This window comes from Aquarana catesbeiana, linkage group LG11 (genome assembly GCF_042186555.1).
Source record: "Aquarana catesbeiana isolate 2022-GZ linkage group LG11, ASM4218655v1, whole genome shotgun sequence".
NCBI lineage: Eukaryota > Metazoa > Chordata > Amphibia > Anura > Ranidae > Aquarana > Aquarana catesbeiana.
In genome coordinates this window covers 132,423-150,372 of record NC_133334.1, presented here as the reverse complement: position 1 = coordinate 150,372, position 17,950 = coordinate 132,423, and the positions used below count along the sequence as shown (strand labels likewise).

At 51.1% G+C, this 17,950-nt stretch overlaps 1 protein-coding gene across 1 annotated transcript in view; it reads right to left on the bottom strand.

Annotated features, from left to right (window-relative positions):
• OTOG (otogelin) overlaps nt 1–17,950 on the bottom strand; it is a 310,396-nt gene that overhangs the window by 235,084 nt on the left and 57,362 nt on the right. Inside the window, exons 14-16 of the mRNA XM_073605993.1 lie at nt 16,108–16,240; nt 5,239–5,416; nt 4,644–4,768 (exon numbers count right to left, since the gene is read on the bottom strand). Of these exons, the coding sequence (XP_073462094.1) occupies nt 4,644–4,768; nt 5,239–5,416; nt 16,108–16,240 (436 nt within the window). The remainder of the gene's footprint in view (nt 1–4,643; nt 4,769–5,238; nt 5,417–16,107; nt 16,241–17,950) is intronic.

Below are 17,950 nucleotides of genomic sequence, written 5' to 3'. Positions count from 1 at the left end.
TACAGGAGGGGAGGGGCTCATCATACAGGAGGGGGAGGGGTTTATCATATAGGAGGGGAGGGGCTCACCATACAGAAGGGGAGGGACTCACCATACAGGAGGGGAGGGGCTCACCATACAGGAGGGGAGGTGCTGACCATACAGGAGGGGAGGGGAATGGGCTCACCATACAGAAGGGGAGGGGGCTCACTATACAGGAGGGGAGGGGAGGGGATGGGCTCACCATACAGGAGGGGAGGGGCTCACCATACAGGAGGGGAGGGGTTCACAATACAGGAGGGGAGGGTCTCACCATACAGGAGGGGAGGGGATGTGCTCACCATACAGGAGGGGAGGGGCTCACCATACAGAAGGGGAGGGGCTCACTATACAGGAGGGGAGGGGCTCACCATACAGGAGGGGAGGGGATGGGCTCACCATACAGAAGGGGAGGGGCTCACTATACAGGAGGGGAGGGGCTCACCATACAGGAGGGGAGGGGCTCATCATACAGGAGGAGATGGGAGGGGAGGGGCTCACCATACAGGAGGGGAGGGATGGGTTCACCATACAGAAGGGGAGGGGCTCACCATACAGGAGGGGAGGGGCTCACCATACAGGAGGGGAGGGGCTCACTATACAGGAGGGGAGGGGCTCACCATACAGGAGGGGAGGGGCTCGCCATGCAGGAGGGGAGGGGCTCACCATACAGGAGGGGAGGGGCTCACCATACAGGAGGGGAGGGGCTCACCATACAGGAGGGGAGGGGCTCACCATACAGGAGGGGAGGGGCTCATCATACAGGAGGGGAGGGGCTCATCATACAGGAGGGGATGGGCTCACCATACAGGAGGGGAGGGGCTCACCATACAGGAGGGGAGGGGCTCTCCATACAGGAGGAGAGGGGAGGGGATGGGCTCACCATACAGGAGGGGAGGGGCTCACCATACAGGAGGGGAGGGGCTCACCATACAGGAGGGGAGGGGCTCTCCATACAGGAGGAGAGGGGAGGGGATGGGCTCACCATACAGGAGGGGAGGGGCTCACCATACAGGAGGGGAGGGGCTCATCATACAGGAGGGGATGGGCTCACCATACAGGAGGGGAGGGGCTCACCATACAGAAGGGGAGGGGCTCACTATACAGGAGGGGAGGGGCTCACCATACAGGAGGGGAGGGGCTCACTATACAGGAGGGGAGGGGATGGGCTCACCATACAGGAGGGGAGGGGTTCACCATACAGGAGGGGAGGGGTTCACCATACAGGAGGGGATTGGGCTCACCATACAGGAGGGGAGGGGCTCATCATACAGGAGGGGAGGGGTTTATCATATAGGAGGGGAGGGGGCTCACCATACAGAAGGGGAGGGACTCACCATACAGGAGGGGAGGGGGCTCACCATACAGGAGGGGAGGTGCTGACCATACAGGAGGGGAGGGGATGGGCTCACCATACAGGAGGGAGGGGCTCACCATACAGACGGGGAGGGGCTCACTATACAGGAGGGGAGGGGCTCACCATACAGGAGGGGAGGGGCTCATCATACAGGAGGGGAGGGGCTCATCATACAGGAGGGGATGGGCTCACCATACAGGAGGGGATGGGCTCACCATACAGGAGGGGAGGGGCTCACCATACAGGAGGGGAGGGGCTCTCCATACAGGAGGAGAGGGGAGGGGATGGGCTCACCATACAGGAGGGGAGGGGCTCACCATACAGGAGGGGAGGGGCTCATCATACAGGAGGGGATGGGCTCACCATACAGGAGGGGAGGGGCTCACCATACAGGAGGGGAGGGGCTCTCCATACAGGAGGAGAGGGGAGGGGATGGGCTCACCATACAGGAGGGGAGGGGCTCACCATACAGGAGGGGAGGGGCTCATCATACAGGAGGGGAGGGGCTCATCATACAGGAGGGGATGGGCTCACCATACAGGAGGGGAGGGGCTCACCATACAGGAGGGGATGGGCTCACCATACAGGAGGGGAGGGGCTCACCATACAGGAGGGGAGGGGCTCACCATACAGGAGGGGAGGGGCTCACCATACAGGAGGGGAGGGGCTCACCATACAGGAGGGGAGGGGAGGGGGATGGGCTCACCATACAGGAGGGGAGGGGCTCACCATACAGGAGGGGAGGGGCTCATCATACAGGAGGGGAGGGGCTCATCATACAGGAGGGGAGGGGAGGGGAGGGGCTCACCATACAGGAGGGGAGGGGCTCACCATACAGGAGGGGAGGGGCTCTCCATACAGGAGGAGAGGGGAGGGGATGGGCTCACCATACAGGAGGGGAGGGGCTCACCATACAGGAGGGGAGGGGAGGGGCTCACCATACAGGAGGGGAGGGGCTCACCATACAGGGGGGAGGGGATGGGCTCACCATACAGAAGGGGAGGGGGCTCACTATACAGGAGGGGAGGGGCTCACCATACAGGAGGGGAGGGGCTCACCATACAGGAGGGGAGGGGCTCATCATACAGGAGGAGAGGGGAGGGGCTCACCATACAGGAGGGGAGGGGATGGGCTCACCATACAGGAGGGGAGGGGCTCACCATACAGGAGGGGAGGGGTTCACCATACAGGAGGGGAGGGTCTCACCATACAGGAGGGGAGGGGATGGGATCACCATACAGGAGGGGAGGGGATCACCATACAGGAGGGGAGGGGCTCACTATACAGGAGGGGAGGGGCTCACCATACAGGAGGGGAGGGGCTCGCCATACAGGAGGGGAGGGGTTCACCATATAGGAGGGGATGGGCTCACCATACAGGAGGGGAGGGGCTCCTCATATAGGAGGGGAGGGGTTTATCATACAGGAGGGGAGGGGCTCACCATACAGAAGGGGAGGGACTCACCATACAGGAGGGGAGGGGCTCACCATACAGGAGGGGAGGGGATGGGTTCACCATACAGAAGGGGAGGGGCTCACCATACAGGAGGGGAGGGGCTCACCATACAGGAGGGGAGGGGCTCACTATACAGGAGGGGAGGGGCTCACCATACAGGAGGGGAGGGGCTCGCCATACAGGAGGGGAGGGGCTCACCATGCAGGAGGGGAGGGGCTCACCATACAGGAGGGGAGGGGCTCACCATACAGGAGGGGAGGGGCTCACCATACAGGAGGGGAGGGGCTCACCATACAGGAGGGGAGGGGCTCATCATACAGGAGGGGAGGGGCTCATCATACAGGAGGGGAGGGGCTCATCATACAGGAGGGGATGGGCTCACCATACAGGAGGGGAGGGGCTCACCATACAGGAGGGGAGGGGCTCATCATACAGGAGGGGAGGGGCTCATCATACAGGAGGGGATGGGCTCACCATACAGGAGGGGAGGGGCTCACCATACAGGAGGGGAGGGGCTCTCCATACAGGAGGAGAGGGGAGGGGAGGGGCTCACCATACAGGAGGGGAGGGGCTCACCATACAGGAGGGGAGGGGCTCATCATACAGGAGGGGATGGGCTCACCATACAGGAGGGGAGGGGCTCACCATACAGGAGGGGAGGGGCTCTCCATACAGGAGGAGAGGGGAGGGGATGGGCTCACCATACAGGAGGGGAGGGGCTCATCATACAGGAGGGGAGGGGCTCATCATACAGGAGGGGATGGGCTCACCATACAGGAGGGGAGGGGCTCACCATACAGGAGGGGAGGGGCTCTCCATACAGGAGGAGAGGGGAGGGGATGGGCTCACCATACAGGAGGGGAGGGGCTCACCATACAGGAGGAGAGGGGAGGGGAGGGGCTCACCATACAGGAGGGGAGGGGCTCACCATACAGGGGGGAGGGGATGGGCTCACCATACAGAAGGGGAGGGGCTCACTATACAGGAGGGGAGGGGCTCACCATACAGGAGGGGAGGGGCTCACCATACAGGAGGGGAGGGGCTCACCATACAGGGGGGGAGGGGATGGGCTCACCATACAGGAGGGGAGGGGTTCACCATACAGGAGGGGAGGGGTTCACCATACAGGAGGGGAGGGTCTCACCATACAGGAGGGGAGGGGATGGGATCACCATACAGGAGGGGAGGGGATCACCATACAGGAGGGGAGGGGTTCACCATATAGGAGGGGATGGGCTCACCATACAGGAGGGGAGGGGCTCATCATACAGGAGGGGAGGGGTTTATCATACAGGAGGGGAGGGGCTCACCATACAGAAGGGGAGGGACTCACCATACAGGAGGGGAGGGGCTCACCATACAGGAGGGGAGGGGCTCACCATACAGGAGGGAGGAGTTTAGTGGGGAATTTTTTTTCTTTGCTCCATTTTATCCAATCTGACCTATGACTATATTTTACACCTATAAAAAACAGAAACTTTTCTTTTCCAGCTTTGATAAAGAATCTCCACCCACTGGCTGCAATGATTTTCCTCCATCTGAAGGGGGCAGTACAGAGGACCAATGGGTAACCATAAGTCACAACCCCCACCCACAACAAGAGGACTTCTCAGCTATTCAGGAACATTTCCTCCCAATAATCTCTGACCCCGGAATCCGGAGAGATCTGATTTGCTGCTGATGAGGGCGGAGTTATGAATATCATTTATAGATTATAATTTAGAGTTTTGGGCCGTAGCCGGTTATCGGAGAACCTCCAGCATTCTGAGAAGGTTGGGGGGCTATGGCCTAAAATTAGAGGATCAATGCCTACCTGCCTGTAAGTGGACATCGCAGGGGTCCAGGGGGGATGGAGGATACTCCACTCTGCAGGCGGATGACGTCTTCCAGGAATACCCAAACAGCTGCGGAGTACTTTCCGGAACCCCGACTGGAGACCTGCACCACAAAACATGAAAATGTGCGTCAGCTTCTACCACACGTTATAAGAAAAAGGTCCATGGAAGGAAATTGACAGATTAGAATGATGTCATTGAATCAGAGAAGAGGAAGGGCAGTCAGCATCTCCTGCTGAACAGAGATACACAGAATGTGTCCGGGAAGACAGCGATTCCCATATTAATTGAAGTATGGACCCCCACCATACAGATTTATGGAACCCCCCCACCACCACCCTACCTTACAAGTATGGATTCCTGTATAGAAATATGGACCCTATTATAGAAGTATGGACCCCCTTTATAGAAGTATAGACCCCATCTTAAAGAAGTATGATAGGGGTCTACGTTACAAGTATGGACCCTATTATAGATTTATGGACTCCTGTATAGAAGTATGAACCCCCTAATAGAAGGACCCCCTGGCTCTGACTCTTCACTTGAAAACTGAATACAACACGAGGCACGTACAGAAAGTCATCCTGCGTGTTGTCATTGAAGGTCCCACAAAGGCCGGCCGTGTTGTCCTTCCAGTGTCCATCCAGCTGGAGATAGAGGCGCAGACCCTGCCGGTCATACAGCAGCTGCAGGCCGATGTCCGTCTTCACTTGTACAAAGACCGATGAGAGTTTCCTCACCTGGAACACGTCTGAAAAACAGGCAGAATGGTGAAAATGAGGGAATTCCCCTAAAAATGTGTCCAGAGGGGCAAAAAACAAGAGAAGTGAAATGTCCTCTTCTATTGTAGGAGCCCTCAGACCTCCGATCCATGTACACCCCCCCCCAACTACTCATCATCTATTGTAGGAGCCCTTAGACCTCCGATCCATGTACACCCCCCCAACTACTCATCATCTATTGTAGGAGCCCTCAGACCTCCGATCCATGTACACCCCCCCCAACTACTCATCATCTATTGTAGGAACCCTCAGACCTCTGATCCATGTACACCCCCCCCAACTACTCATCATCTATTGTAGGAGCCCTTAGACCTCCGATCCATGTACACACCCCCCCAACTACTCATCATCTATTGTAGGAGCCCTCAGACCTCCGATCCATGTACACCCCCCCCAACTACTCATCATCTATTGTAGGAGCCCTCAGACCTCCGAATCATGTACACCCCCCCCAACTACTCATCATCTATTGTAGGAGCCCTTAGACCTCCGATCCATGTACACCCCCCCCAACTACTCATCATCTATTGTAGGAGCCCTCAGACCTCCGATCCATGTACACCCCCCCAACTACTCGTCATCTATTGTAGGAGCCCTCAGACCTCCGATCCATGTACACCCCCCCCAACTACTCATCATCTATTGTAGGAGCCCTCAGACCTCCGATCCATGTACACCCCCCGCCCAACTACTCCTCATCTATTGTAGGAGCCCTCAGACCTCTGATCCCTGTACACCCCCCAACTACTCCTCATCTATTGTAGGAGCCCTGAGACCTCTGATCCCTGTACATCCCCCAACTACTCCTCATCTATTGTAGGAGCCCTCAGACCTCTGATCCATGTACACCCCCCAACTACTCCTCATCTATTGTAGGAGCCCTGAGACCTCTGATCCCTGTACATCCCCCAACTACTCCTCATCTATTGTAGGAGCCCTCAGACCTCTGATCCATGTACACCCCCCCAACTACTCATCATCTATTGTAGGAGCCCTCAGACCTCTGATCCATGTACACCCCCCAACTATTCCTCATCTAATGTAGGAGCCCTCAGACCTCTGATCCATGTACACCCCCCAACTACTCCTCATCTATTGTAGGAGCCCTGAGACCTCTGATCAATGTACATCCCCCAACTACTCCTCATCTATTGTAGGAGCCCTCAGACCTCTGATCCATGTACACCCCCCAACTACTCCTCATCTAATGTAGGAGCCCTCAGACCTCTGATCCATGTACACCCCCCAACTACTCCTCATCTATTGTAGGAAGCCTCAGACCTCTGATCCCTGTACACACCCCCCCAACTACTCCTTATCTATTGTAGGAGCCCTCAGACCTCTGATCCACGTACACCCCCCAACTATTCCTCATCTAATGTAGGAGGCCTCAGACCTCTGATCCATGTACACCCCCCAACTACTCCTCATCTATTGTAGGAGCCCTCATACCTCTGATCCATGTACACCCCCCAACTACTCCTCATCTAATGTAGGAGCCCTCAGACCTCTGATCCACGTACAGCCCCCAACTACTCCTCTACTATTGTAGGAGCTCAAAGACCTCTGATCCATGTACACCCCCAACCACTCATCTATTGTAGAAGCTCTCAGACCTCTTATCCATGTACACGCCCAACTACTCCTCATCTATTGTAGGAGGCCTCAGACCTCTGATCCATGTTTACCTCCCCCCCCCAACTACTTCTTATCTATTGTAGGAGCCCTCAGACCTCTGATCCTTGTACACCCCCTGTGAAGGAATGTGATGTAAATAATAATAATAATAATCTGAAAATGTCTATTTTCTTATGTGCATACATATTTTTCTCCTTACTCATTATATAAGTATACAGATTTGCTCTGTTCCTATATTTTCTCAAGATGGCGGGTACCCCCTGCATCCCACACATCAGAAGAACGCGGAACTGAAGATAAAACCAAGGACAGCCAGACCTCGTTATGAAGATTCTCCATTTTCTTTTTCTATCGTAACCAATGAGATGTACCTATTAGACTAACATAGCAATGACGTATTTGTGTGTATAAAACATTAGCACCGCCTTGAATAAATTAGAAGTGTAAGAAGTAACAGAGCTGAGCGTGTCTCAGAGTGTTTACTTTTATATGCATGCATATCCACACTTTTCAATTAGAGACAGCAGCAGATAACCTTGGGCTCGATTGGAGCTCTTAATCATTTCCATAACAGCTGGTGCCGAAACCCGGGACCTCAGGCTACAGTCGAAGCCATACCGCGATAAGCATTCGAGCGTTAATTGATTGATAAGAGGGGGTTTGCGCAGCCCTAACAGTACCGGTAAGTCTTATTTATATTCTTACCACTGTACGACTTTCTTATCTTTCGGTTGACGGCTGGATTCTGTCGGTATGCTGAGACTGTCTTAGAGGCAGGTATTTCCTCGCCTGAGGTTGTTTTAAGGAACCTGCCAATGGGTTTCTGCTGTCTGTATTTGTTCACTGTCTGCCATTCTTTGGGCTACGAAACTCAGCAGTCTAAAAGTGCTACATGTGTGTTCTCATCTCCAGATGAGCTGTCGGCCTCTGGAGTGAGATGGGTTATTGTGGCAGTCGGTTATGGGACGGGTTACTCTGGGTTCGTCGAATCTTTGAGGGTTATCTCAGCTGCTGGCGTTGCAGTCTGAAAGCATTACAGATGTCTCAACCCCAGATGAGCTGTCGGCCTCTGGGAGTAACTGTAATGACGGCCTTTAACTGGGTTTAAGGGGAGTTGTCTGCCCCTGGGGTTATCTTAGCCTGCTGAAATTTTGCAGTTCGAAGAGTGGCAGGTGTAATGTCCTGTCATGAGTGTATTTGTGGTTTACTGTTTGCTAAACACGAGAGGGGTTGGGGACTGGTTAAGGTCGGAGGGGGGGCTGCCCGGGGGATCTGTTGGGTCGCGGGCCGTTGCTCCTCACTACCCCTGATGTGTTTGTTCTTGTTCTGAGATTAACCGTACATTACAGGGTTATAGCAAACAGTAGAAGCTAGGAGCGCAATTTTATGTGCTCCCACCCAAGGAATTTGTTGATAAGAACACTGAGAAAAAATATTAACCCCTTGGTTGTATGTATTCTCCTCTCAAGCCGTTAGCCGAGAAACAGAGAGAGAAAAGAATGTGATAGTGAAGAGGAGATAAGATGTTGAAATAGTTAACAAAGTTGAAAGAAGTGGCGAAAGTTATGTTGCTGAAGAAACAGGGAGAAAAATCCTGTGTGATAAAGAAAATTGGATAAAGGAAGTTAAGAAAGATGGCGATTGTATTATGTATGTGTATCACAGAGCTGATGATATGTTGGAACTTGAAACAAAGGAGGGGAGGGACAGCACTGCCCTCCGTCTAACAACCACTCCTTTCTCACCACCCAAGCACAACCCACTGTGACAACTCAGCCCGGCGGCCATCTTAGTGCACCCATGCCTTCACTTTCTACCCAGTCCAGTGCACTTCCTGCCGGCGGCCATCTTGGTACACCCAGTAAGCTTAAACAGCCTGTACCCAGCCCTTCCTGTTTTAAACCAGGATGGTTCATACCACACACCTGTCTTCCCCAATACGGGAGCATCACATTCCCAGGCCGGATATGTTAATGATGAAGAAGCATCTGAGTGGGAAGCCCAACAGCAGGCAGCAAAGCCACCCACTGATTTAACCCCCAATCCGGCTCCAGACTCTCAGTTCCGAGAGGATCTCAAACACATGCTGGCAACCGTAAGGAACAGTGCCTCTTGCTAGCCCCCGCCCCAACAACAGTCTCGGTTACCAGAAGGGGTGCCAGTGATGTATGTCGCTTTTACTCCATCACAAGCAGAGGCCGTAGTGACAAGTCTGCCTGACCCAGAGAAGCAGCCAATTCCCTTCTACCACAGGATAGTGCAGATACAAGAAACTTACTCAGCTGCCTGGAGAGACTTGATCAGCCTATGCCAAATCAAAGCAGGACATGTCTTTTGGCTGGTCATGCAGACGGCCTTCAATGATGCCTGTCTGACAAGTGCCACTTCCTACACCTCAAGCGTGGAGTTCTGTGCACAACTCCACGACTGGGCAAAGGAGAAGTTGACGGATCAGACCGCCACAATCCAAGATATTACCCAAGATAAAGGGGAGTCTGTGAAGAAGTATCATGCTAGACTCATAAAGGCACACACACACATGTTATCAACTGCTTTTGTTTCAGGGCTCAGAGAGGATATCAGAAAAGGCCTGATGGTGGCCCGCCCTGAATACCACTCAATGAAAATGTCTGATTTATTGTTGGTGACCAGAGGTATAGAAAATCAAAAAGGTAAAAAACCAACGCCCCTCATGGTAACCCATGACGAAGATCCCGCCTACACTAGTCCACCACCACTGCCCAATACCAGGGAAAGGATCACCTGTTACAACTGTGGGAAACGGGGTCACTTCAGAAAAGAATGCAGAGCCCCAAGATGTCCCAGACGAAAAACCTACCACTTTCCTCATTGACAGGGGTGCAGCCAAAAGTGTGTTGAGGGCGGTGAACCTGCCTAATAATTCTTTCCTTTCCACTATTGATGTTTCCTGCGTAGGAATGGATGGGGTGCCCCGCTCCAGTCCACTTCCTTATTTGCTTGCCAGATTTGTGGTGTCCTCTACATGTCCCTTGAATCTACTAGGAGCTGATGTGTTGTCCAGACTACAGGCCTCAATCAGGACACGCCTGAAGGGGGGATGAAGTTACATACTCCCCTATCTTTAGAAGACTAATCTGCTTTGTGTTCTCTGCCTCTCCTGATGACACTTAATGAAGCAAAAACTTCAAGTTCAATACTGCAGGAAGTACTTGACAGAATCCCTGCGTGCCTATGGTCCACAGGACCGGAAGACAACGGTCACTTAAAGGTGCCACCAGTTTCAGTCAAGCTAAAAGAGGGCGCTTCATTGCCCCGGAAACCACAATAACCCCAAGAAGAGAATCCTAAAGGAGAACCAGGTACCTGCTGTGGATGCCTTTGACTGCAAAATACCTCACAGAGGTGGACCTTACAAACGCTTTCTTCAGTGTCCACCCTCACCCCTCCTGCTGGTACCTTTTCGCATTCATCCACGGAAAGAAACGGCAACATACCTAAACAGTTGTGCCACAAGGGGCACAGAACTTTCCAAGCCAGTTTGCAAAAGCTATGGCTATCATCCTTGACACATGACAAGAGGAACACCCGGAAGTGATTCTCTTCCAACATGTTGATGACCTTCTCCTTTGTGCAGCTGACTTACCCCCTGTTAAAGTCACCTCAGAAAGCCTGTTGTGCTATCTTGCCAACCAGGGCTGCAGAGCCTCAAAGCCCAAATTGCAGTGGTGCTCAACACCTGTCATTTTCCTTGGACTAATTTCCTAGTGCAGAGCATGGATTCCAGAAGCCTTCCTACTGATGCTCTGCAATCAGACCCCTTCCAGATGTCTCCTGAAGAAATATCTAAAGTTTGAAGCCTTTAAGTGCGCCACCCCCGGCGCTAGGCCTCCCAGCCTACGGCAAAACGCTCAAGTTCCTTGTATCCGAACGTCTGGGACATGCTGCAGGTGTACTCACCCAATCACACGGCATCAGCCTACGCCCCATAGGATATTATTCCTGTCGGCTGGATGCGGTAGCAAGAGGAGGCCTATTGTGTCTGCGAGCTGGATTTGCTACATAAGCCTTGCTTGACAAAACTTTAAACTTGGTCCTCGGACACTGCCTCGTTGTGCTTGCCCCCCATGACGTTGTTGCCATATTCAACCAAGATCCAGCCGAAACACTAGTCTACTACCAGACACTTGAGACTCCTGTGTTCCCTCCTACTGGACAGCATTACCCTATTAAGTTGTCAAACACTGAACCCTACCACCCTTCTTCCACTTCTCGAGGGGGGAAAGGAGGAGGAGGAGTAGAGTCTTGACTTGTCACCCCATGACCACACAGGACACGCGGTCACCACTGAAAACACTGTTCTACAAGCTGAAGCCTTACCACCGGTGATGTCTGCACAGGAGGCAGAGCTGTAAGCACTTACTACAGCATGTAAATGGGCAGAGGGAAAAAGAGCCAACATTCATATGGACTCAAGATATGCTTTCAGCATTGCCCATGATAATGGTGTTATCTAGGACAGAGGATTCCTGATGGCTGCAGGAACACCTGTGAAAACTTGATTGATGCCTTGCTTCTCACAACCCAAGTGACTATTCTGAGTAAAAGCACACAAAAAAACTGAACTCAAAGGAAGCTTAAGGCAATCATCTAGCCAATTCAGCTGCCAAACAGACAGCTGGTGGTCCACGGGAAGTGGACAGCAGGGTGGTAGAAGAAGATCACCCCGTGCTTACCTTACAGACTTTCCCAGTGGACAGAGTTTATCTAAAAGAACTACAGGAAACAACAAGTCCGGATAAGAAGGAAAGCTGGAAACGGAGAGGAGCAACTCTCAGAAATGGACTATTCGAGTGCAACAAGAAGCCTTGTCCACCCAGGAGTATGTACCCAGCCGTGGTGCAATGGGCACATGGAGCTGCCCACTTGACAAAGACTTTTATGAACTCTCTTATCAACAAGTGTTGCACCAAGAGTTACTCCACTGACCGACAACTTCTGCAGATCATGCATTATCTGCACCAAATGTAACCCAGGATGCACAGAAGCACAGAAGAAGCACAGAAGAAGCACCTGGCAAAAGCCCTATACCCCATTCCAGAGGATGCAAATTGATCATTCTCAAGTGCCAAGAAGTGGCAGATTCGAATACGCCCTAGTGGAAGTGGTCATGACTGCCAGGACCACAGCTAAGAAACTACTGAGTGAGATAGTATGTAGATTTGGGGTCCCAGAGGTGATATTGAGAGATCAGGGACCAGCCTTAACAGCAACCCTTACTAAAGAGATTTGGGCAGCACTGGGGGTTCAGTTGACACTACACATCCCATACCACCCTCAAAGTAGCGGGAAGGTAGAAAGGATGAATGGGACACTAAAAACAGGATGTTAAAGATGGCCCAAGAGACTAACATGAGTTGGCCAGACAGTTAGCCCATTGCCCTGTTCAGTGTCAGACACACCCCCAGGGGAAACATGCCCTATCCCCTTATGAAATTTTGTTTGGTTCAGCTCCCAGACTCGGTTGTTACTTTCCACAACAGTTACAGTTGCAGTCTGATGTGTTGACTAATTATGTAACCACATTATCACGAGAATTAACCTGAATGCATGTCCAGGTGTTTTCTTCCATTCCAGATCCTGAATTAGATACAGGAACACACCAACTACTGTCTGGAGATCCTTGAGCCAAGTTATGATGGTCCATTCCAAGTTTTGCTGACCACAGCCACCTCAGTCAAGTTGGCCAGGAAGAACACCTGAATGCACGCTTATCACTGCAGGAGAGCGTGTTTTCGGGTGCTGCATATCCTTTTTCTGTTTGATCTGGTTGGGGGGGGCCCAGGGGGTGGCCATCACAAAAATGATAACATAATTACATTTTGGTGTAACTCTTCAGGTACACATGTGACCACCTTTACCTTAGATTACTGTGACATAGTACCTTGTCCGTTTGACCCTTCATGGTGATGCCATTGGTACAGTGATATCCCTGACGGTAAGGACATATATGTATGCCACACAGACAGTTACTGGGGACAGAGTTGTGGTTTCTGTGGGGGCCAGTGGGTTGGAACACAGGGCCAGACTGGGCGACCACAGAGTGCATTAGACAAAAAACATGAAAATAGAAAGCCCCCATATCCTAACCAAAGATACCCCTGATACATACACTGACCCAGCACACAGTCAGAGGATGAAGCGAGCAGCTCTCTCCGGAAGCTTTGATCCTCATGTATACATACATGTCATAGGGGTTACAAGGGGGGTCCTTGATGAATTTAAATCCAGGGACCAGGTAAAAGCTGGTTTTGAGTCTCTGATCCCCATAAAAACTGTCAGCAAGAATGTAGATTGGATTAACTACATGTCATGGTTATGCAATAGAGTTTGTCGATCAGCATACCTGTCTCCATGTGTTCATCTCTAGAGACCAGCTGACCCTCACCTGACTGCTTTTGTAACCTCTCCTGTAAGCATGGCCCCACCCCAGGCCCTATCAGGGAACCCTATATTAACCTGTGCACTGTAAGCCAGCAGTGCTGATCAACCACTGTGTGTTAGCCTCTGTGTGTACTTGCTGTGTTTCCTACATCTGATTCCTGTTACCGACCTTGGCTTGTACCTTACTTTCCTTGTTGTTCCAGCCTGCTGCCTCCTTCCTCTTCTCCTGTAGTCTACGGTGAGCGTGAGCTGTGAGACCCTGGGGGCCGCGACCTGGAGCCAGACTGCAGCGCAGTCCATCCTTACCATTAAAGGCTCTGGTGAACACCTGCTGGCTCTTCGACTTCGCGCCCTGGGGAATCTATGCTCTAGCTCCCAGTGGGATCTGTGTCAGTGATCCAGTAGACCTGCTTCCTGAACCTCCCAGGGTTCAATCCGCAGCAGTCAGCCGTAGGGTCCACTACCTTGCGGTGCACTCCTGATCCCAGCGGTGTGCATCTGTCACCCAGCCTCTAGGTGACCTGACACTACACATATTATAACCAACAGAGATTTGTAAATTACACTAAAGATGCCCTCCAGGGAATTGCTGACCAGTTATCCCCCACTTCCTACATGACATTCCAGGACCGGATGGCCTTAGACATGGTGCTAGCTGGGAAAGGAGGTGTTTTGTAAAATCATAAAAAAAAACAGGAACTTGCTGCACATACATTCCTGATAATACTGGCCCAAATGGTAAGGTTACTTTAGCTATAAAGAAATTAGAAGATCTGTCATTGGAGTTGAAGAAGAACTCAGGTATCACAGACCCATGGGATCAATCTTTTAGCTGGATGAGTGGGTGGCAGAAGGTGCTCGCCCAGATACGGGTAACGGTATTAATAATCCTGGTTCTTTTAGCCCTGATTATATGCTGTATTCTACCTTTTGTAAAAAAGTTAATGAGCAAGGCTGTAGACAATAGCACACCTACATTTCTCCACCAAGAAGAAGAGGACCCCCTTATGATGGAAGATGACAAACCCTTCACTCCTCTACAGTCACTCCCTGTCCATAATCTCACAATCCTTTAGGGTTATAGGGATAGATAGCGCCTGACTGCACCTCTCCAGCTGTATCGAGGAGGGAAGTGAACAGTTGCTGCCCAATTCTATATACAGCCTAAAAGAGTTGCTGAGGAGAAGGGCCAGGCCAAAGTGGGACCTTTAGTATTAGGGACAGAAAAAAGAAAATAGTCATTTTAGGGGTGATTGTGAAGGAATGTGATGTAAATAATAATAATAATAATCTGAAAATGTCTATTTTCTTATGTGCATACATATTTTTCTCCTTACTCATTATATAAGTATACAGATTTGCTCTGTTCCTATATTTTCTCAAGATGGCGGGTACCCCCTGCATCCCACACATCAGAAGAACGCGGAACTGAAGATAAGACCAAAGACAGCCAAACCTCGTTATGAAGATTCTCCATTTTCTTTTTCTATCTTAACCAATGAGATGTACCTATTAGACTAACATAGCAATGACGTATTTGTGTGTATAAAACATTAGCACCGCCTTGAATAAATCAGAAGTGTAAAAAGTAACAGAGCTGAGCGTGTCTCAGAGTGTTTACTTTTATATGCATGCATAGCCACACTTTTCAATTAGAGACAGCAGCAGATAACCTTGGGCTCGATTGGAGCTCTTAATCATTTCCATAACACCCCCAACTACTCATCTATTGTAGGAGCCCTCAGACCTCTGATCCTTGTACACCCCCAACTACTCCTCATCTATTGTAGGAGCCCTCAGACCTCTGATCCATGTACACCCCCCAACTACTCCTCATCTATTGTAGGAGCCCTCAGACCTCTGATCCCTGTACACCCCCCAACTACTCCTCATCTATTGTAGGAGCCCTCAGACCTCTGATCCATGTACACCCCCCAACTACTCCTCATCTATTGTAGGAGCCCTCAGACCTCTGATCCATGTACACCCCCCAACTACTCATCTATTGTAGGAGCCCTCAGACCTCTGATCCTTGTACACCCCCAACTACTCCTCATCTATTGTAGGAGCCCTCAGACCTCTGATCCATGTACACCCCCCAACTACTCCTCATCTATTGTAGGAGCCCTCAGACCTCTGATCCCTGTACATCCCCCAACTACTCCTCATCTATTGTAGGAGCCATCAGACCTCTGATCCATGTACACCCCCCAACTACTCATCTATTGTAGGAGCCCTCAGACCTCTGATCCATGTACACCCCCCAACTACTCATCATCTAATGTAGGAGCCATCAGACCTCTGATCCCTGTACACCTTCCAACTACTATAGGTGGTGAGCTGAGCTATACAGGCGGAAAATGGTGGAAAAATGGAGGTGGCATTTGTAGAAGACTAAACTGGGTGATGTGAAAGCATAATAGTGCCCAGCACCATCCCTATCTCTAATCTACCTGCAGCAAACTGACATCAGATTGGTTGCTATGGGTGACCACATTTGCAGCAATGTATGAAATAATGTCAGTGTATATTCTCAGATGTCTGGCCTTGGGGGAGGAAGTAGTCTGGAAGCCTGGTTATGGAAGGTTCTAGATCTCACCGTCTGTGTAAGGTAGGTTGATTTTGTACTGGTCATACACGAGGACGTCCCCTGCCTGTGTCAAGGTGACCTGTTTTCTCTGATCCTGGTCCATAATGAGGTTGACAGACTGGATACACGAGCCGTCCAAATTCTGCAAAACAAATACCAACACGGAGAACGTCACTGCAAAGAGGAACCCCACCCAGAACACAGAGACGGGTCATTGGTCTCCATCATCAATCTGCCTGAAAGAAGTACTGTCTGAGCTGCTCGCAACACCCGCACTGTCCCCAGCATTCCTGACCTGCCCTGAATTCTTATATAATAAAATAGGAGAGAAAGAGAGATACGAGACGTCACAGAGATATGGAGATCCATGGAGGGAAGTCACTCAGGAGGCTCCATCTATTGTTGTGGAAATTTTATGAAGATGTATTTAATATGTATTGTCATAGAGTCTCCCAGTGTTAGTTCTCCCGCTCTAGAGAGCTGACCGGAGCAGACTGACGCTGGTTGAGATCCGTTTGGTAGTGGAAAACTTCCTGAGGTTGGAGAGAGGTGTTTGCGGAGTGAGGATATGTCTGCTGGTGAAAGGGCCCCTGTGCAATTCACAGAACGATCGTTTGGGGGGATGTGTTTATTCTGTAAAGACATTATTGGTTTAGCGGATGTGCGCTCGTGTCACCCCTGTATGCCTGATCAGCATATTTGTGGTGCCATGAGCATACACCTCTAGATAATCTCCCATCAGCAGGAATTGTGTTCATAGGTTGTTGTATAAACTCATATCCTGGGGCGGCACAGTGGTGTAGTGGGCAGCACAGTGGTGTAGTGGGTAGCACAGTGGTGTAGTGGGCAGCACAGTGGTGTAGTGGGCAGCACAGTGGTATAGTGGGCAGCACAGTGGTGTAGTGGGCAGCACAGTGGTATAGTGGGCAGCACAGTGGTATAGTGGGTAGCACAGTGGTGTAGTGGGCAGCACAGTGGTGTAGTGGGTAGCACTCTCGCCTAGCAGTAAAAAGGTTAACTGGTTTGAATCCCAAGCACGACACCACCTGCCTGGAGTTTGCATGTTCTCCCTGTGCCTGCGTGGGTTTCCTCCGGGGACTCCGGTTTCCTCCCACACTCCAAAGACATTCCCCCATCTAAGTAGCATGGATGGAGGAATCTCCACTGCCACCTATTGGTCAGAATACCTGACCAATCTCTCCATCCAATAGGCTGCAGTCACTGCTCACCCAATCATGTTCTGCCGCCTCTTCTGACTTTCAATTAGAAATGTGGCACCACCAGGGTCTCCCACGGCTCAAACTTCAGCCGGCTCAGCAGGGATTGGCCGAAACTGGATCTGAGTGCGGCCAACATAACCCATTACAATGGCTGCTAATACCCAATGTGTGCCGAGAAAACATGGCTTTATTTCAGCAATGGTTGTATAATTTTATTAATGGTTTTACAGTTGCAATAAAAAGTATGTGAACCCTTTTGGAATGATATGGATTTCTGCACAAATTGGTGATAAAATGTGATCTGATCTTCATCTAAGTCACAACAATAGACAATCACAGTCGGCTTAAACTAATAACAAAGAATTAAATGTTGCCATGTTTTTACTGAACACACCATGTAAACATTCACAGTGCAAGTGGAAAAGGTATGTGAACCCTTAGACCAGGGGTCTCAAACTGGTGGCCCTCCAGCTGTTGCGGAACTACAAGTCCCATCATCCCTCTGCCTGTGGGAGTCATGCTTGTACCTGTCAGCCTTGCAATGCCTCATGGAACTTGTAGTTTCATAATAGCTGGAAGGCCACCAGTTTAAGACCCCTGCCCTAGACTAATGAGATCTCCAAGAGCTAATT